The sequence below is a fragment of the Rhinatrema bivittatum genome, chromosome 2 (assembly GCF_901001135.1).
Source record: "Rhinatrema bivittatum chromosome 2, aRhiBiv1.1, whole genome shotgun sequence".
NCBI classification, from domain to species: Eukaryota; Metazoa; Chordata; class Amphibia; order Gymnophiona; family Rhinatrematidae; genus Rhinatrema; species Rhinatrema bivittatum.
The window spans coordinates 118,944,444-118,966,474 of NC_042616.1; the positions used below are offsets into that span (position 1 = coordinate 118,944,444).

The following is a 22,031-nucleotide window of genomic DNA, read 5'->3' on the forward strand; positions in this document are numbered from 1 at the left end:
CAGCTAGAGAGGTGGTGGAAGCAAAGATGGTACCAGAATTCACGAAAAGAGTAAGTGCAGAAGATCCTCATTTGCAAGAAAGTGAATGTACAGCTGGATGTTAGGTGTACACTGTAGCATGACAGAAAGAAGGAAAATTGGGCAGAACAGATGGACTATACTGTCTCTATCTGTTGTCACAATCTACATTTCTATATAAAACATGGTCACTGGTTATTCACAGGACTAACCCAAAGACAAGGAGCCTTCCATGTCTAGATCAACAGTTGATATCAAACTGGAGTCAAAGTGACCAATAGTCATCAGCAACTAAAAACCGTTCTGTGGCCTGCATATAATGAGCTGGTGGCCTCTACCAAGTTATCAACAGTCATAGCTTTAAAATATAATAAAAGAAAATCACAGCCCATACTAACAATTTTGCTGACAGACTCAGCAAGGAGGTGAAGAACTGATGGAGAATGGATTAAGTATGGAAACCCTATCACCATCAGCAATGATCCCCTCAGGACAAAGTTAAGGAATATTTTCTCACGGCAGTGTGCAGAAGCTTGCAATGTTGGTAGACAGAATGCCTGATCTCTGGATAAAGGGAAGATTTCAAAATCTACTGCTATCAATCTGGTATCTTGCAGATGCACTCAGATTCAATAAAATAAATATTTATGTCAAATTGTACTATCTAAGCAATTATTTAAAACAGGAAACCAGGTCTTAAAAACTAAATTCTAGGCAAAAGATCATCATTCTGGGGGGCAAGGTTAGGTCAAGCCTGGAATGAAGTAAAGTAAAGTGGGGGCAATGGGAAACAGGATGAAATTTGTGTCATTAATGTACTATATCTGGGTAGAGAATCTTCCTTTTTAAATATTCACTGTTCTGTAATTTGGCTTCCCTCCTTAAGGAACATGTACTTCAAAATGCAGGCCAGGTCTGTCCGGCAGTCAGGTCTGTCTAGTAGGCTGCAATGACAGAATTAAACAGCAGCTGGATCTGTCCGGCAGACTACAAGGACAGTAACAACTAGAAGGCCTATGTGGAGATGCACGTGCTCACATCTTCGGGTCTGTCTGGAAAGGCCATGGGGATCTAGGAGTTCTGATGTTCAGATAACAGCTACACAAGTATTGGAAGCTATTTATATTATTTTAAAGTTTTTTAGTTAGACATGTGAAGGGAGGAATGCTGGGTGTGGAATACATAGGGGATCTTGTATGCTCATCAACCCAAGAAAATGAAGTAGAAAGGGGGGAAAATAAACATTATCTTTAATCAAAAGTGATCTCTTACAGGAAGTCATGTTCTACGGCTGACAACTGGGTTATATCCTTTGTAATGTGAACAAGAATAACTGGGAAGGATGGATTGGGTCAGTTAGCTTTTTCTGCCATCATCTACTGTATTACTAGGCCATTACCAGCAGCCTCCAGTCACTCATTAGATATGTACTAATCCACCTTTTGCGATCCAGGCATCACTTGACGAGCATCACCAAATGACGGCGATTGTAAACATGAAAGAGAGAAACAGAAACGGAAAGAGACACTGAGCTACATTACTATGTCTTAGTCCTCAAAGAGTAGCTCCCTTTAACTCAAGACAAGATCTCTGGGCATTAGAGATTGAATACACCAGAAAACTTGCACTGACTGAAATTATTGCACATTCATCCCGTAATGATTAAAGACTGAGACATATATTGATACTGCAAATAAGCTACATCTCTCTCTCTTGCTCTCCTTCCCTTCTTCAATCTTTCTCTCTCTTTTCTGCTTCCATAAGACTGCAAGGGGGCAGACCGGTAAGCAAGTACAGCTACACAAGGCTAAGCTGGTGGTTAGAGATTAAAGAGCTGAATGTACTGCACAGAGCAGCCAATGTTCACAACGTTATGCACTCAGCGACAGCAATGTCTTATTCATGCAAATGAGTTCCTTTTAATTTTATAAAGTGAGTTTAGACCAAAAAGTGTCCTCAGCCGGCAAAAAATGTTGATACCTTTCGAGAACAAATGTAAATCTACTGACCTTCTCTCCCATTATCCTAATGTGATTTGTTGGTCTCTTTTCTTTAGTCTTGATTAACTGTATCCTTTTTAGATCACTAGCGTTCTAACCCCACAACGAACCAAAGTGGTTTGGATTTCTTAAAAAAAAAAAAAAAAAAAAAAAAAGTGCCCATCTTGATCAGTCATTCGCTGACAAAACCACGAATTACTGACAACTCCCAAAAAGCCTCCTGTTGGAACCGCACTTCAACACATTAAACCTGATGGTACGGAAAATTGGGACACTTGATTTGAGCAGTTCTCACAGGAGCTGGTCAGAGTATGTAGAACTACCAAAAACATAATAGCTTCGAATTGCTAGTCTAATTGTCTTCATTCTGGAATATATTCAAAATAGGTTTCAAATGAATTGAGAGAAACTCAATAAAGACTGTAACGAGCCTCTCTGTATTTAACATTTCCACGTTCTTTAAAAAATAAATTACAGCTAAGCATGCAACGGACATAATCTGTGTTTACGAACCACTCTCTCATCTCCTCCAGCACAGCAACAAAGCATGGGGGATATATCTGCAACACCACGCTCTAAACCATTCTTTCAATAAACAGGGCACTTTTGTTTTCTATGCTGTCACTCTGGCACCATTCATGACTATTGAAATCTACTAGCCAAAAAAAAAAAAAGCAGAGGAAGATAAAAAGGCTTCTAAAGGGTACCGGGTAGTTCCACTAGAAGGCTGGCACAGCCTCGCAGGCACTCACCAGGGTAACAATGGCGCATTCAGCAGTCAGTTGAGCAGCACTGAACAGCGTCCGCACAAACCGGTAAATCTGTTTCTGTTCCGGGTCATGCTTCTCATAGTCTAGAGGCACCTCGGATTTCTGGGGAAGAAATATATTTTTAACAGATCACCAAGTTAGCACACAGAGGAGCAGAAAAAAAAGCAGTGGAAATGCTCACACAAATATCTGTTATGCTCAATCTGTAAACTTCCAACTTATAGACTCATCCCTCCTGGCGGAAGAGTAGGGGGGATCTGGAACATTCCAGGTGAAATTCTAGAGTCAATCTGCTGAGTTAATACAAATAAGACAAGGCAACAGTCTCAGTCATATGAAAAAGAAAAGAAAAGAAAACAGAGGAGTTTACCGAAAGCGGGTGTAGTTTTTCATCAAAAATATCTAACAGCATCCTTCCATCTATGTCCCTGGAAAACAAAACAAAAGGAGACAGGTTTTAATGTCCTCACCGGGAAAGGAAAAGCTTCCGTTCTAGTCCCAGCCAAGCAACAGGCTTTATGAGTGTCTGCACCACGCAACGTACATGCACCTTAGCAGTGGGGAAGAGAGGTGCACAATGCTAGTCCTGACAGCTCACAAGCAATTCTGGTTTTCACAGTAACCGTAAGATGCAAAATTGACCTGTCTGTCAGACCAAACACATGCAATTATATCCCATGAATGTGCATGATATAGATCCTAAAAATCAAAGTTATTTGCAGGACCTTAATGAAATGCAGACGGAGTACTTCATTATGATAAGGCAGGAAAAATACTCCAGCACCTTAAAGACTAGAGCATTCCTTTCTGTAAATTACAGCTAAAGTATTACTCTCATGTCGGTATTGCTCAGACCTCCATCACTTCTCTCTACTTAGTTTTAACCAATTGGTGAAGAAACTAAATCAATCCATTCCTTTATTTGCTGTTTTGGAGGAGCAAGGACACCAAGAAGGTATAGAGAAAAGGCCTTCAAGGCATAGGAGAGTGGTCCCACGTCCATTCTGGGAGCCTCTGTGCTGCTTTGGAGGAAGCAAGACCACCACAACGTTCAGCGGCAGAAGTGTTCCTGCAGCTGGGACACTGCCTTCAAGGACGGGCCAGCCCTAGGGGGACCCCGTCAACTGATCCCCAACACCCCATTCCTTGGCGTGGTTTAGCAATTGAGGAAAGAACCCTCCTCCCTCCACCTCCTTAACCCCCTCTCTCCACATTCTCACCCTACCTCTTATCATTCTTCCCAGCATCCTCTCCCCACTGCCTCTTAACCCATTCTCTCTTTTGTCTCTTAACTCCTCCTCTACCATTTGCCCTGTCCCCCTGCATCCTCTCCCCTTCTCTTAACCCCCACCCCCATCCCTAGCATCTGCTTCCAGCCTTTTCCTTCATTTCTCCTAGCATCTCCTTCCTGTCTCCCCCTACCCCACCCTGCTGTTAACACCATATAAGCCTGTTCCTCCCGCCTTCTTCCCAGGCAAAATACCTTTTTAAAGGAAAAGTTGCTGTCATCAATTCTCCCAGTTTGTGCTGGCCTTGTGGGCATGCTCAAAACTTGTGGGCAGGCACTTTCTGTACACTGATTTTGCAATGCACAAGATTAGCATCCAAGAAATGCCAGTCCACAAGGACTGAATATGCATGCAGGGCCAGCACTAATGGGAAGAAACAGAAGCAGTGGTGTGAAAGGCCTTCTGCTTCTCCTTCTGCTCTTCCACCGGTGCCTGTTATGGGTTTGGGTCTGCATGGCCTGAGATGCAGCATGTACAAACACTTAAGGAACTCTACTCAACCGTGCCTGCAAGCATTGCAGAGAACAGTATTGGTGGTGAACCGAGGTCGCTAGCACCCCATATTGCATGGCGCCTTGGACAACCACCCTGCTCATCTTACCCAAAGGCTTTTCCCTGACTCCAGGTGATGAGATACCCTCTTGCATCGAGGGGGCATTCCGATTAGGGGCCTGTGAAGGAGCATGCCTGAGAAAGCCCCAGAATAGTAATAAAGGACCGGTTCCAGCCATCTGGTTCCCGTCCACTTTAAGACACAGCATTATGGGTACTGGGTGGCTCCCTGAGCAGATTTATAATGCAGGCTCAGAGGAGAGTAGAGAGAAGCCCAGGAAACTCCAGGAGAAGGCAGTTCCTTAAACACCGTTGTCCTAAACTGTGAGTAGGAAGGGGAACAGCCCTTGAGAATGGGATAACTTAATGTTCTGTGTTTGAGAATACTGTGGTGAATGCTGAGAATTAAAGCACTGTAAATAAAAAGCACTGAGAAAAGCCTTGACCACTCTGAGTTAGCCAGCTAAATGCCTTTTAATATGGAGCTCTATATTAAAATTACAGAGCAAATATAAGTGGCGGTGACATGGAATTATACAATATGTTATGAATTTCACAGTCAGGCAGGATACAGATTCTACAAGAAACTAACTGCACTTTGGAAACTCTATGGATATAAATTTTGTGTGTGACGGGTAGGAGTATAGCCATAGGGATTTACTACTGTCACCTCTCAAGGATGATGAAATGGAATCTGACATGCTAAAAGAGATGACAGGCTACTAAACGTTGAAACATAATAATGGAAGCGTTTCATTATCCTAATATTGATAAGATGACTATCTCATGAGGGCATGTCAAGGAGACTGAATTCCTAGACAACATAAATGACTGCGTCATGAGGAACTAACCCTAGAACCAACAAGAGGGCAGCCTACCTTGAATCTAGTTCTTGCTAGAATACAGGATCTAGTACAAGGGGTAAAAGTGGTGGAGCCAGTTGGCAAAAATAATCATAATGTAATCAAATTTGAGATAATCAGTGGAGGGCAAGTAATAAATAGAAGCACTGCAATAGTACATAACTTTAAAAAGGGAGACTATCATCAGATGAAGAAACCAGGTAGAAGGAAACTAAAAGTAGTAGTTACAAGGGTTAGTCCGCATGACACATGGAGCCTGTTTAAAACACAATCACAGAAGGCCTGATAAAACGTATTCTACAAATTAAAAAAAAAAAAAAATCCAAAGAAAAACAAGCAACTGCCAGCACAGCTAAATGATGCTGTCAAACAGGCCATCAAAGCCAAAAAGACATCTTTTAAAAATTGAAAACAGGACCGAATGAAGAGAGAAGGACGGCATATTAGCACTGCCAAATTAGAAGTAAAATATTAATAAAGCAGGACAAGAGAGAATTTGAAGAAAAACTTGCCAAAGAAGCAAAATCTAATAATAAAAACGTTTTCAAGTACATTAAAAACAAGAAACCTGCAACATAGTCAGTTTGACCATTAAATACTGGGGACTAAAAGGGTTCTGCCATGGCAGAAAAACTAAATGAATTCTTTGCTTTGGTCTTTTCTTAGGACGATGTTGGGGAGATACCCATACCTGAACCATTCTTTGTAAAGGAACTGAATCAAACCAGTATCAATCTGGCAGAGCTGCTAAAAGAAACTGATAAATTAAATAACAGTATATCACTGGGACCTGATGGTATTCAAGCCAGAATTCTAAAGGAACTCAAACATGAAATTTCAGACCTGGTAATCTGTAACCCATCATTAAATGTGCCTCTGTATCTGAGGACTAGTGGTTAGAGCAGCAGGCTGTGAATCAGGGAAGCCAGGGTTCAAATCCCACCGACACTCCTTGTGGCCTTGGACAAGCCATTGCCTCAGGTACAAATCTAGGGCCTCATTTACTAAGCATTTTTCCACATAGACCCAGAATGGGAGAAAAGCTTTGGTAAATCAGGCCCCTCTGGAGAGTGACATGAAAAGCAGAATATAAATAAAAACATTTATTTATAAAATGCACATCCCTACTGCTTGTCCCTGAAAGAATTGGATCTACTCTTTGGGATCTGCCAGGTACTTCCTGGTGACCGGGATTAGTCACTGCTAGAGAAAGGGTGGTGGGCTCAATTGACCTTTCACCTGCCTCAGCGTGGCTGAACGGTGCACTGCTTGATTTACTGATTTATCGACTCTCTTTCCAGAGAAATACTGCTCAAGCAAACAAAAACAAGGGCACATCAAAAACATAACCATAAAGTACGGGGGGTAATTCTGTAACAGCCTGCATAAGGAACTCAGCAAACATGCACAGAGCTTACACCAATTTTCAAAGCAAACCTGCACGCATATGTTCGCTTTCTCAATTGCCCCATCAAAATCACCCATACACAATTATTTATGCCTGCCTCTTTGTACGCAGGAACTTTTAGTGAGAATCTACACACATGCTTTTGAAAATCAAAACGTATGCGCCAACTTCGAAACTCCATCCCTGGGATCACCTCCACTCAGTCTAGGCAAGCTTACCCACATAAATCGGGGTGGGGAGCGACGTCGGGAATTTTATAGCAAGCCATTTCCATGTGTAAAACATTGTGTTACCGGTGGGAATGCCTTTGAACATTTCCCTCTGCATAAAATTAACAGTTCTGATATCATCAGCAGTAATAAAATTAGCAATTTTAGCAATGAAAAGACTATGAAGGTAACTCCAGGCACCTACGTATGAAACCATCAAAAGAGGAAACCTGTGTGGTTTTGAAAGCTCATGTACTACAACCTCATTACTGGTGGTCCAATAAAAGGGCATCACACCCTACAAAGCCCTTAGGAAAAAGAAAATTACCTTACTGTGCCACAAGGCCAACTGCGTGACCGAATCCAAAACATGTTATGAAGAAATGCCTTTCAAAGCTTTTGTAAGGTTAACAACATAAAGCGAACCTTAAACAAACAACCCCAGCATAGTTCACAGGTTCCAAGGTAGTCTTTTCCCAGGGGACGTTACCCATTTCCAGGTAACTTTCCATCTGTGAGACTAGCTGGGATTGCTTGTGTAACCCCCTTTCGATTTCAGACTCAAAGGGGGACAATTGGGAAGGTGCTGGGCGATCGTACAACCCCAGAATCTTCCGACAAGAAGGAAGACTGGCTTCAGAGCCCCTAGGGTGGGGAGACCTTCTCTTCACCTCTAGTTAAAAAAAAAAACAAAGAAAGCCTCACAGCCACAATAATTTGGGACTGTTCAAAAAACAAAAATTTACTGAGGTACTTGTGAAATGATAAAAATTTGACAAAATACATATCTTCTTCCGGTAACTTCCACAGCAGAACAAAAAAATACAAACAGTTACATAAATACATTTCATTAGCAAGCAATGGCTTCTTCCAACTCCAGACCCACGGATTTCTATGTTTAGACATTTCCCTTTTCAGTACCTTAATCAGCCTGCTGATTTCCTCCTCCTCCTCTGCAATCCTCTGAAACACAAGGTCACCTGCCCGCATCTGAATGGCATCCATCCTCATCCCAATAGTCCTCCATTGAAAATTCCTCTATAATTCACTCTTGCCACCACTTTGGGTGCAGAATATCTCGCTGCAGACACACCCTCAGGAGCTTGCCCTGTGCCTGAACACAGATCCACTTGACTTAAAACACTGGTGGAAAATCTCCACTGGACCAAAGAGTGTGGAAATTACTCCCTGTCACTTTGAATCTACACCAGATTCCAGCTTAAACCCTCACAGCTGCTCTAAAGCTCTTATTCCCTCTTAGGAGGATACAGGGACTCTGACTTGAGCCCCGTATCCCACCACCACCAAGAGCTAGGAGGAGACAAACTTCTGTACCACTGAACTATATTCATTCCACCAAATTCTCAGGCACCTTCTACTAGGGAGTGTCTGAACTATATCTCCTCTGACCTCATTTAGTATGTATCTCTGTGGAGACACATTCCTCACTTGGAGAAGAGACGGCTGAGGGGAGATGATAGAGGTCTACAAAATCATGAAAAGACTTGAATGGGTAAATGTGAAATGGCTATTTACCCTTTCGGATAATGTAAGAAGTAGGGGGCCTCCATAAAGTTAGCAAGTAGCACATTTAAAACAAATCGGAGAAAATTATTTTTCATTCAATGCACAATTAAGTTCTAGAATTCTTTGCCAGAGGATGTGGTTAAGGCAGCTAGAGTAGCTAGGTTTAAAAAAGGGTTGGATAAGTTCCTGGAGGAGAAATCCATAAACTGCTATTAATCAATAGGGAATAGCCATTAACTGTTGCAGGCATTAGTTGCATGGGATTTATTTAATGTTTGGGTACTTGCCAGTACTTGTCACTTGGACCAGCCACTGTTGGAGACAGGATACTGGGCTTGATGGACCCTTGGTCTGACCCAGTATGGCATATCTTATGTTATGTTCACTAGTAAGGCACCTTTTAAATTCCCTTACACTTCTTTCAAGCTAACACCATGTCATGATCAAAGTCTCCTGTAAACTAAGTTGTTTAGCTGAGACTCATTCTAGTTACTGGCCCTATTTTGTGGAACTCACAACCCTCAGAACTATGGTTAAAGGAGAGTCACTTATCCTTCCAAAATAGGTGAAGGCATATTATTTTGACCAGGTCTTCACAAAATCTGTTAACTAGTTGAAACATTGACGATTGCTTTTTTAAAAATTATTATTATTATTATTGTGCTATTTTACTGATATAATTTTACTTTTGTTGACTGCACTTTTTTGGGGGGGGGGGGGGTATTATTGCTGAAATAACTGTAATAAGTTGTTTGTTTATTTGTGTTATGTATTTTATATTTTACATGTTTTTATGGTAGGCTAAAGGTAATAATTTTAGGATCAGCAAAATATAAAATTTTAAAATAAATAACATTTCTTCCAGTAGTTGGGGGGAGGAAGGGAGGCTGTTTCTAACATAGTGCCACCACTTATTGCTGCTGCTAACTCATCACCAGGGACTCAAGCTCTGTTTTTCTCCTACATTCTCTTAATCTCTCTCTTTTCTCAGCTACCATCTCTTCGTTCACTTCCTTAACTTCTCTCACATCTCTCACCTACCCTCCCATTCCATTTTCCTCTCTCCTTGGCTTCCATTCCTTTGTCTCTCATCCCTTACACCTCCCTTCCCATTCCTCCATCTCTGTATCATTCCTCATCCATATGTCTCCATTTCTATTCTTATGCTTTGCCACTATCAATCCTCCATTCCCCCCCCCCCCCCTCCATCTCCAATATTTACCCCTCATGCTTCTTGTCCCCTGTCCCCAGCGTCCACCCTCCTGCCTCCTTCTCAAATGGACAGGTATGGCTCAATAGGGAGGAAAAAGCATGGATTCAGTAAAGCAAAGTCATGCCTTACTAATCTATAACAATTCATTGAAGATATAAACATATGGATAAGGGAGAGCCAGGCAATACAGTGTATCTGGATTCTCAGCAGATATGTCCCTCATGAGAGTCTTCTCAATAAATTAAAAAGTTATCAGATAGGAGGCAATGTCCTATTGTAGACTGGTAAATGATTCAACGATAGGAAATAGAGTAGGATTAAATGGCCAGCTTTCCCAGTGGAGAGAAGTAGAAAAAAACAGTGTGTTCCAGGGATCACAGGGAGCAGTTGTTTAATAAAGTCATTAAGGATCTGGAATAGGGAGCAATGAGTGAGATCCATCAAAATATGCATACGACACAAAACTATTCAAAATAGTTAAAACTCAAGAAGACTGTGAGGAATTGCAGGTGAAACTTGTAAGACTGGGAAACTGGTTAACTAAAAAGGCAAATGAAATTTAATGAGGACAAGTGCAAAGTAATATGCATAAGGAAAAATGATCTTAACTATATACGCAATGCTGGGTGTTCTCGCATTAGGAACTACCATGCCAGAAAAAGACCTAGGAGTCACTGAGGACAATGCATTGAAATCCTCAGCTCAGTGTGCTGCAGCAGCAGCAGCCAAAAAGCAAACAGAATGTCAGGAATTGGAAAGGAAGAGAGAATACAGTTGTGAATATCATAATCATGCCTTTATATCAATCTGTGGTGCAACTGCACCTTGAGTATTGCATGCAGTTCAAGTTGCTCTATTTTAGAAAAGATCTTAGTGGAACTAGAAAAAAGGTACAGAGAAGGGCAACAAAAACGACAACAGGGATGGACCCACTCCCATAAGGCAAAGCTTCTTCAGCTTGGAAAAGGGATGACAGAGGAGATGTGGAAGATTTATTATATCATGAGGTTAATAAGGAGCAGTTATTTACAATACTAGGACGAGGGAACATTCTATGAAACTAACCTGTAGCAAATTTAAAACAAATGTAATTTAAAATGTGGTTTGTTTGTTTTTTCAGTCAACAAACGATTAATTTGTGGAAGTGGTTAACAGAGGATGTTGTCAAGGCAAGAAGTGTAGCTGGATTTAAGAAAAAAATGTTTGGAGATTGCCAGCTCTTACTTCTGGAAGTGAGCAGCAGGGAAGAGATTTCCTCATCTGGACCTGTCAGGTATTTCCAAGTGACCCAGATCGGTCACTGTGGGAGACAGGATGCTTGGCTGAATGGTTCACTGGTCTGACCCAGCTTACATTCTTAGGTTTCCCAGGTCCCCTGCACCTGCCTCCCCCTCTCCTCCTTTCCCACTTACATAGTAACAGAGTGAATGACAGCAGATAAAGACCAAAATGCTCCATCCAGTCTGCCCAGCTGGTTTCATATTAGGGTAGCAGCAAATGCCGTTCCGTGCAGGCCACCCCCAAGCAGAAATGCAAACTTTACGTGTAACAGAAAAGTAACTCTGACCTGCCAGCACTTCTCAGGATACTTCCCTTAAGTATTCTCATCTGAACCCCATGGCCTCGTCCATTTTCAGTTTTTCTAGTTCTATCCAAACACTCTCTTCTATAAATGGAGATGTATCTAGCAGCAAAAGTCCTTCTCCAATGTCTTCTTTAGAGAAAATCGAAATGAAGTATTTGTTTAATATTTCTGCTACTTCTTCACTTTTGCCCACAGCTTGTTCCTTGTCTCCTCTCAGTCTTCCAGTGCCTCCTCTGATATACATCTGAAAAATGTTGTCACCACGCTTTACTTCTTTGGTGAGCTTTTTTTTCATTTGAGCTTTCACAATCCTGATTTCTTTCCTTGTGTGCTTTTTGAAATTCCTTTATACTTACTGAATGCTGATCTTTTCTTCCTTTATTTGCTCAGCCACCACCTTGGAGAATCATATTGCTTTCCTTTTTCTCTCACTTTTATTTACTCTTTGCCTTCATCCCCCTGACTCTTCCTCCCCCCACTTTCTCTAGTAATCTCTTCTACCCCTCCCCCAGCATCTTCTTCTTTGCTTCTTAAGCCGCCGTCTGCCTCTTACCTTTCCCCAGCTTCCCCTCAGGTATACATGTTTGAGCCAGTGGCACTATTTATTTATTTATTTACCTGATGTGCTGTCCTTTTGATTGCAGGCCAAAGACCGCGCACGTTAGAAGAAAAAGGAGAGAGAGTCCTGCCTGGTCCAAGGAATCAGCTGTTGGGCATGGAGAGTACTGCTGCAGTAGCAGACAGCCACTGCCTTCCTCCCATCTGTGCCAGCACGCGAGCATGTTCAAAATTCACGGGCAGCATTTCTTGCATGCTGATCTTGTGCACTGCGAAATCAGCTTGGAGGAAATGACGCCTGCGAGTTCTGAGCACGCTTGTGAGATGACACAGATGGAACAGAACGTGGCAGCCATTGCTCATTCCGCTCACCTGCTGTGCCCGGGGGTTCTGCATGGTGTCTGATTCCAGGGAGTGAGCCCTTAAAACTGCTGTCAGATTGGCACAAACAAACTAAGACAAGCCCAGATTTGGTCCCAACAGGTAAGCAGCTGGCTTTCCACGGGCACAGTCGAGGCACTGGTAGAGGCCGGGGCAGGCGGAAATTAAGGAGAGTTGTGGAGCGGGCAAAGGTCAGGGCTAGTGGAGATCAAGCAGAGTCAAAAGGAAGTCCAGGTCAGCAACAGAAGAACAGTCCTAGGAAAAGCTGACTGGGAGACAAGGCAAGACAAGGGGAGGCAGGGCAAGAGAACAAGGCAAGATAGAGAGACAAGGCAGAAGCAAGACAAGGCCAGGCTAGACAAAGTAGGAACAAGGCAAGGCAGGAACAGTAGCAATGTGGCACCAACTGAGAATGCTGGACAATGTGTTGCTGAGGCCCTGGCAGGTTGCAGAGGGTTTCTATTTATACCTGGTCAGGATGTGATGTCATCAGCCAGTGCCATAGGAAGTCCTGGCTGCAAGACCTATAAAAAGGACTCAGGAGTGCAGGAAGTTCTAGACAGGGCCCTCGGATGCAGCACGGTGTGGGATACTATGCCGGAGATGCATGGAAATAAGGGGTGTTAAACATGAGGTGCAGCATGCGCGTGAGGAATCCTGTACACATGTGCATGCATGTACCTTAGAGGGGCACTGATCATGAGCCTTATAGCTTTTTTTGAATGGTGCTTTAAAATCAGATATTTTTAATAAGGTTTCCGTACCAGATTGCCCCAAACTGTTTCTTGCTTGATGTCAGGAACACAACAGGGAACCTAAGGATCTGTAGCACAGATTTCTGCACGGGACTGCTTCTAATCACGTTTGTACTTTGTGTTCACTATGATTCAATAGGCTTAATCTGCCCTTTACAATCCCCATTGGAACCCCAGAGGCCGGCTCTAATTCTTTACCAAAATGCTTAATTGCTAGTTTCTGCTTGGGCCTTTGCTAGTTCAGCAGCTCTGAAAAGACTGCTCGCTCTGCTCCTGTGCATCCTGCATCCGCCTTGAGACCCTGTTATTTCTACATTTTTCTTGTCTTCTGTCCATTCCTGTTTCCAGCCCAGCAGCTGCCTTGCTTCTCTCCCTCAGACTGACAGCTCAGGGTCCTGAACTCTGCCTGGCTTTCTGACATTGACTTGATTTATGGACTGAAGCTGTTAGCCTGCACAGACTACTTCAGGTAATTTTTTTTGTGAGATCTGTGTCCTATGTAGCGCCTGGCTGCTCTCAACTCGTTCACCCTTAAAAGCCTGATCATTTCCTCTGCATCAGCTCCCATGGTCAGATTATAAAGAAATGCAATGGACAGATACAGCACAGGGCACTAGATGAACAATAACCACCCTCCCCCACTCCCAAAAAACGAGCAATTCTAGCTTAGTACCTGGTTCTCTTTGGGTAGGCTACCCGGATCCCTTGTTGCTTTTCCTTGTAAAGGCAACAAGGATCCATCTGAGGACAGAGATATTTTAAACTCATCCTCTTGATAAGACATTGTTTATTTCTTATCCTTCTGGTTATTTGCTTTATTTCTGTTAGCATTTTGAGGGTACATTAAAAAAAAATCTGAACTTCTGGGGGCACTCTTGCGTAAAGGGAGGCGATCCTGGTCGGTCCGGGATCACCGACAGTAACGAGGGGGAGAGCATGGGCCGGCGATGAGCTGGGGCGGGACTAGGTGGGGGGGGGGGGCGGAGTAGAGCAGCGCGGGACACCAATGGGAGGCAGCGAATTCGAACGCTGCTCTCCCATTGGTGGTCAGGCAGGGATAGCGAAGGGAAGCGCTGGGTCCCGGGCAGTTGAGAACCAGGCAGCGTGGCAAGCAGAGGGTTTTTTCTGTTTGTCCCGTGCCTGGTTTTCAGCTGCGCAGCGTTTCATTTCGCGGTTTCGCTCCGTTGTTTTTTTTTTTTTTTTTTTTTTTGCTGCCGTTCCCTGCCAGCAGGCTCTTCTCCAGCGTCATGCGACGTTCCCGGACTCAGCCGGCACCTAAGTCTCGTGCCCGGTCTGCCAGGTCCGCGGCGGCGGCGACAGGAAAGGGTCGGCGAGGTTCCCCGGAGCCTCTTGGCTTGCTGCCATTACCTGCCCTGGCTTCTCCGGTGAGTTCCTCCTGCCGTCTCGTTCCCCCTTCCGTTGTCCCCGGTCCTCCCAGGCTCTCTCTCGCCCCTCTTTCTCCTGTGGTCGTACCGGCCCTCCAGCCGGTCGACTCGGGTGAGAGCGGTGCGGAGCCGGACTCGCCGCCGCCGCCTTTCAGCCCCGGGTCGCATTTTGGCCTTGTTCCTGCCTCCTCCGCCTTTAATGCCTCCCCCACGCCCGCGGCCCCCCCCGCGCCTCCTTTCCCTTCCCTGCCTGCTTCCCGCCCTGCTGCCCCCCCCCCCCCCCCCGCGGGCCTGCTTTGCCTTCTCCTTTAGCTTGCCCCCTACTGCAGGCCTCTAACGTGGTACTGGATGAAGCGCCTGATCTTTTCCCTTCCGTAGCGCCCCTACCTCGTGCTCGCGCCGAATCTTCCGTTGTTGGCTCTAGGCCTGGCCCGCAGTTGGATTGCCCCCGTGCAGGCCGGCCGGCAAGGCGCCGGAGCACGGTCCGCCGGTTCTCCCCGGAGCTCCCCTTGGCCCCTTCTCCGCGAGGTAGGCTTATTTCCCACGTGGTGCCCCCCACCGCCCCCCTCAGGCATGATGCCCGCTGTTCTCCCCCTCCCGATGTTCCGCGGCCGCCATGTCTTCCTCCCCAGCGCGGTCCGGACAACACGGCCGCGTTATTTGCTGAAATATTGCAGCACATGGCTCGGTCTGGGTATCAGTTCATCCAGGGGCCTTCTGAGAGCAGTGCCCGGGGTCGCCCAGATTTTGGAGGGTGGCAGACGGGATATGGTGGGTCCCCGGGTGCGCAAATTTTCCCGACCGGTTCCGACCGGGTGCGTGATTCTCACAGTGCTGTTGGGCGCTCAGGGTGGTTAGGGGGAGCAGGGGCAGTGCAGAGTGAGGAGGTGCGAGGGGGGGCCGGTGGTGTGCGGGGTCTTTTCACAGCAGCAGACGAGGACGATCGCCCTGGCCCGTCCAGTCGTGAAGCGTGGAAGGAACGGGAAGGGCTCAGCGCCGGTGCCGCATCCGTGCCCAGGATTACAGATGGTGTCGAGCTTCCTGACGCAGCATGTCCAGATGCCCCGGGACCACATGCAGGTACGGAAGGCCAGCCGGGTACGGGTGGGGAGCGCAGGGGTAAGATACGGAGGTCAAGGGGGGCGTCCAGTGAGAGCTCTTCCACTTCGTCCTCGCGCTCTAGCGAGGCTCGGCCTAGCTTGCGGGTGATTCTGGGGGAGGGACCCAAATGTGAGGCGGCTCCCTCGGCAGCGGCCTCTCTGTCCGAATTGTGGGAAGAGGTTCCCACTAGATTACTTAAACGCATTCGGAAGAGAAAGTTTGTTAATATTTTTAAGTTATTGGAGGGCAGACGGGGAGGGAAGAAGCTTTCTAGAAAGGCGAAGAAACGTTTGCGCAAAAGCGGCTCCGGACCGCGCATCGCAAAAAACATCGTTAATTGGATGCGGGGTTTTTTACGCTTAGCAAGTGTAGTTACTCACTTTGAGCCCTCCCAGTGCGGGGCTTTGTTGTCCTACGCGGACAGCATTTTGGGTGCTTTTCGAGACTATGACGGTTGGGCTTGGCTCAACTACGACGAGAAGTTCCGGGATAAGATGGCAGGGAACAAATTTATGTCCTGGGGTTCTCAGGACATTCATCTGTGGTTAACACAGATGACAAACAAGAGCGTCGGGTCTGTTCGGACGAGTCGCATGTCAGGAGGGGCACCCGTTCCGGGTGGCACGTTGCCAGCTGTTAGTGTTAGTGGGCAGTCCTTTCGTGCCGGGAGCCTGCGCTCTGGCAGTGCAGGCTCCAAGAGTGCGGGGGGAGCAGCTGATGTTTGTTGGCGATACAACAAGCTCACCTGTTTGTTTCCCCAATGCAAGTTCAGGCATGCCTGCGCTGCCTGCGGGGGTGCTCACTCGGCCCTTAAGTGTGCACAGGCTGCGGGTGGAGGGGTTAGCAAAGGGGCCAACTAACTGCCTGTTAATGTGCAAAGCGGACTCACCTATCCTGGTGACCGGATTGCTCGATGGTTTGTGTGCTTACCCAAATAGGGTGGCCGCTGCTCTCCTACGGGATGGCTTTAGTGAAGGTTTTCGTATACCATATTCGGGTCCGGGTTCTGGGGACAGGGCTAGAAATTCGCGGTTGGTTGCTCAATTGGCCCCGGTAGTCGCGGCAAAATTGCAGGAGGAAATTGTTTTGGGGAGGATCATTGGGCCTTTTCGGGGTAAGCCATTCGAGCGGATGCACTTATCCCCGTTGGCTATCATTCCCAAAAAGGTCGTGGGTAAATTCCGATTGATACTGAATTTGTCGTATCCGAAAGGGGAGTCTGTCAATGATTTTATCCCGCCAGCCGCGTGCGCGGTGAAGTATGCCTCCTTTGACGAGGCCGTGGCGCTGGTCCGCAGGGCGGGGCCGGGGGCTTTGATGGCGAAGGCGGACATTGAGTCTGCTTTTCGTTTGCTGCCAATACACCCGTCTTGTTTCCCGTTGCTCGGCTTTTACTTCCAGGGTGGCTATTACATTGATAGGTGTCTGCCCATGGGCTGCGCAGTGTCGTGCGCCTTTTTTGAGGCGTTCAGTACCTTTATTCACTGGGCTACGATTTCCCATAATGAGTGCGCGGATTCCCTGCATTATTTGGATGATTTTTTCTTTGTCGGCCCGGGCGGTACGGATGTTTGTCAGCAGCAGTTATCGGGTTTTATGCGCACTGCCGCGCATTTTGGCGTGCCCATTGCCCAGGACAAGACGGAAGGTCCAGTCACTCAGTTGACTTTCTTGGGTATTGAATTGGATACGGTGGCAATGATTTGTCGCTTGCCATTGGCTAAAGTTCGACAACTGCGGGAGCTCGTTCATACGGTTAAGGGTGCGGTCAAAGTTACATGAGGGACAAACGGCGACCGATTCGGTATGGTGATTTGATTGCATTGGCCACCGGCTTGCAGGAGGTTTGCGGCTCGAAATTTGAACTGTCGCTGTTTCGCTTGGCGTTTTCTTGGGCCTTCTTTGGTGCCCTTCGCGTAGGGGAGTTGGTGGCGCGGTCCACGGGGGACGCCGGGGGGCGGGCGGGGTTGCTAGCTAGTGATGTGTGTGTGTATGAGGAGCGGGTAACGCTGCGGATCCGCATGTCCAAAACGGACCAGGCAGGGAAAGGCGCCTGGATTTCTTTAATCTGGGCGACATGTGGGAGGGTCTGTCCGGTGCGTTTGGCACGGACCTATGTATTGCTTTGTCCGGGAGTTGAGGGCCCCTTTTTAGTGCATGCTGATGGCTCCCCCCTCACGCGGTATCAATTTGTGACCGTGCTGCGTAGAGTCGTGGGGTGCCTCGGATGGGAGGTCTGCCGCTATACATCGCATTCCTTTCGTATTGGTGCGGCTACCACGGCGGCGGAAATGGGCTGGTCCGCGACCGGAATACAAGCGCTGGGGAGATGGAAGTCGGAGGTGTTCCGGGTTTACGTGCGAGAGTAGCGGGTGGTAGTCTGACCTGGCTGCTTGGTAACGGAATTGTTTATCTTGCAGATCGGGTCTGGGAGGTGTCGAGCGGGGAATGTGCCTGGATCGTGGGTCATTCCTTTATCCATCGTGCTCATCGCCGGGCTAAGAAGAGACCTTACGGAGAGCATTTGAACCTGGATCACCGACACGTCCGCGTGCGCTGGATTGCCAGAGGGGGGATGCGTTGGGGGGAATTATGTGACATTTTGCAAGGCAATATTGACCGGTGGGGTGTCCCTAGATGGATTCTCATTCATCTGGGCGGCAATGATGTCGGCGAACTGTCCTGTCGCCAATTAATCACCATCATGCGTAAGGATTTCGCTTCGCTCATGAATAGATTGCCACACACTAAATTGGGTTGGTCTGATGTGATCATTCGATTTAAGCACCACCGTGAGCCGCTATGGCGTAACGGTGTCAAAAAATTGAACCGCCAAATTGGTCACTGGTTGGTTCGGGAGGGAGGATTTTGGATTCGGCATCAATGGTCTTGGGAGCTTTTGGGGGGTTATTTTCTTGGGGACGGGGTCCATCTTTCCGACGTAGGTCTTGATCTATTTAATAATGCCTTGGAAGATGGTCTTCGGCAGCAGCTCAGTTGAGGGGCCGCAGTGGGGGTACAAAGACTGCAGCAGGGTCTTTGTTGGTGGCGGAAAACCCGAGCCATTTATATTGTATTGTATATTGTGCCATTGTAAGGGACTGTTCGGAGGGGGGGGAGGAATGCTCGTGTAGCTTGGGGCTGCTACACGGGAAGGCCTAACGAGCAAGGGGGGGGGCCGATGCTCAGGCCGCAAGCTTACCCTCGCTGGTGATGCGGCGGGGTAAGTAGGGGCAAAGGGGGTAAAGGATAGCTTATCACCGGGCTGCGGTGTAAGTGAAGATTGGGATACGGTGGAGGAGGGGGAGGAGGTGATGTTATTTGCATTTATGTTAAGTTGTTGGCTCGGGTTAGGTTGAATAAACTGCGGCCTTTTGTTATTACCATACAGTTGTGATGTTGTATTATTGGTCAAAGGGGGGAGGAGCGAGATGGCCGGGTCGAATGTCTCGAGTCCCTACGTTAAGGGAGGCGATCCTGGTCGGTCCGGGATCGCCGACAGTAACGAGGGGGAGAGCACGGGCCGGCGATGAGCTGGGGCGGGACTAGGTGGGGGGGGGGGGGGCGGAGTAGAGCAGCGCGGGACACCAATGGGAGGCAGCGAATTCGAACGCTGCTCTCCCATTGGTGGTCAGGCAGGGATAGCGAAGGGAAGCGCTGTGTCCCGGGCAGTTGAGAACCAGGCAGCGTGGCAAGCAGAGGGTTTTTCCCGCCCTCCCTCCCTTTGACTCATTGTGTTTGGTTGCGGATGTATACATGTCGCAGTGGGGCGGAAAACCCGAGCCATTTATATTGTATTGTATATTGTGCCATTGTAAGGGACTGTTCGGAGGGGGGGGAGGAATGCTCGTGTAGCTTGGGGCTGCTACACAGGAAGGCCTAACGAGCAAGGGGGGGGCCGATGCTCAGGCCGCAAGCTTACCCTCGCTGGTGATGCGGCGGGGTAAGTAGGGGCAAAGGGGGTAAAGGATAGCTTATCACCGGGCTGCGGTGTAAGTGAAGATTGGGATACGGTGGAGGAGGGGGAGGAGATGATGTTATTTGCATTTATGTTAAGTTGTTGGCTCGGGTTAGGTTGAATAAACTGCGGCCTTTTGTTATTACCATACAGTTGTGATGTTGTATTATTGGTCAAAGGGGGGAGGAGCGAGATGGCCGGGTCGAATGTCTCGAGTCCCTACGTTAGAGGAAATGTTTGAACGAGACTGACATGTACCTCTGGGAGTTAGAGTACCGGTTTTAGACAGACTCCTGTACAGCAACTCATTTAGTGGAGAAAAAAAAAAAAAAAAGAGTGAAAAAGCTACAGAGAGGGAATAACTCAGAACAGACTGTTGACAAATCCTAAACCCAGTGCTCTGCCTCTCACATTAAATACCGGGGTGGGCAGTAAGTGATGTACTAGGACCAGAGTTGTAGCATAATGTTTTTGGGGGGTTGGTGGGCAATACTCCATGAATAAATATAGCCAAAAACATTCAAAATAACAGGTCCTAAAAAAACAACCAAACCCAAAACCTGTCCCATATAGATGGCACGGACAAGGGAGGGTACTTTCTGCCCGTGGACTCTGCTTCAACTTTCAAAGGTTTCCCCTTTGAAAAATGGCAAAAACTGTCTAAGGAAAAAAAAAAAAAAAAGTACCTGCACAGCTCTGCACCTCCATTTTGTGCAGATGTTTTGTCCAGGTTACGTCAGACATGTGCTTCAGAAAAATTTTAAAAGGACGCGTGCGTGCTCGCCAGGTCCTCCCCTACACCTCCGCTAGAGCTCTCCTTTAACTGTAGCTAAAAAATTGTTGCATCCAGCTGCACTGTTCCCGTAATTCTACCCGCACGCAGGGCGCCTAATATTCAAAGTCCCCATTTCCATGGGTAAAGCACTCTTTTAACCTACAGAAATGCCTTTGAAAGCTGCCCCCCGTCAGGGGTAACTTTCAAAGCTGTTTACGCGCATTGAGCCCTGTTTTATGCACGAACACGGCCATTTTAAGATCCACCCAGGCTCAGTGCATGCGGACGCACGCACGCAACCTGCTCTCATGCACACTTTTATGTGCACTGAGATGCATTCTTTGGGGGACGGGGGGGGAGGGATGGAGTCACCATTTATGCACATGCTTTTTTTTTTTTTTTTTTTTAATATTCAGAGGATTTACAAAGGTAAACGGACCTTAGACACGTAAATGGGGTTTTCAAAATTGCTACTTTTATGCACGTCACTCCTTTGAAATTTCGTTCCTGTGTGCGTCAGTGTACAGAAACAAGGTCCGTGCTGTGAAGAGGAGCTGTCGCTTTATGTGCGCGAACATGTGCCCATACTCAGGCAACTGCACGAGAATTTTCAAAGCAAACTCATGCGCGCTGAGTTTGCATTGAAAATACCTGGTAAAGTCTGCATGATGTACCCACAGACTGCACTGCTGTGCGGGCTGTTTGATAATTACCCTCCCCATGAACAGCAAATTATGTTTACAACTCAATACTTGTCAAAAAGATAAGGTGGCCCCCATTATCCAAGAAAGCCTGGAGCGATACGGACCCCCGTCTTCATCCGTTGTCCTATTCTCTACCTCCAACTGCGTGGATTCATCCAAGCTTGGCCTATGCCTCTGTTTACCCAGCTGTAAGCGAGCGATAACAAATGATGTCCATTCTCATCTAGAAGTTATCATTTACACACACTGTATTTATTTTTTTAGTTTATTTACACGTTCCTGTTTTCCACTACTTCCTTTATATTGTTCAGCTGTCACAAACCTAAGCTGGCCTACTTCTCTGCTCATTTAAGTACTGCTGGAAATATTTCCTTCATGGCCCTACTGAAGACATATAAAAAAATCATCCCAACATACTCATATAGCCATGCGCTTTCTCTAGTACTTTGCCTCAGTGTGTCTTATCCTAATGCTCTGCTCTAATGAATTTTCTCTGACATATTTATTCAGTGTACTTACTGAATATACCGCTGTGATGACCACTGTGCCTTTAGTCATTTGAGATACTAAGAAGGTAAATGCTGACCTGCTGTAACACACTTTGAACTCTCTAGTTGGAAGAGTGTGAAAAAAAAATGACAACGACTGAGTGCATTTCTTTAAAATATTCTAATACTAAAGCACCTTGCCTTCTTATTTGGCTTCAAAATACAAAATGTAGGTCAAGCTGTCATTCTTGGTATCACTGATCGCAGAAGTAGAGCTCGGTGAGAGATGTGGCTTGGTTGTATTGTACTTTAAGTGGAGTGATTTACGGCATCTCCAAGTAATTTCTGTCAAACACACGAGAGGGCGCAAGAACAACACAGGACAGCTCACAGCACATGGGCTGCGGTGCTCAGAGCTGCAGTTCATGCATCACTCGCCTACGAAAGGGACAAGTGCAAGGAAACCAAGCTTTTTAAAGACTTTTGAAAAAC

At 46.6% G+C, this 22,031-nt stretch overlaps 1 protein-coding gene across 2 annotated transcripts in view; it reads right to left on the reverse strand.

The window, feature by feature from the left end:
• The window catches only part of CCNY (cyclin Y), a 487,859-nt gene that overhangs the window by 123,228 nt on the left and 342,600 nt on the right, over positions 1-22,031 (reverse strand). For both annotated transcript variants that reach the window (XM_029588558.1, XM_029588559.1), the window contains 2 exons: positions 3,159-3,216; positions 2,771-2,890 (listed from right to left, as the gene is read on the reverse strand). In XM_029588558.1, coding sequence (XP_029444418.1) covers positions 2,771-2,890; positions 3,159-3,216 — 178 coding nt within the window. The remainder of the gene's footprint in view (positions 1-2,770; positions 2,891-3,158; positions 3,217-22,031) is intronic.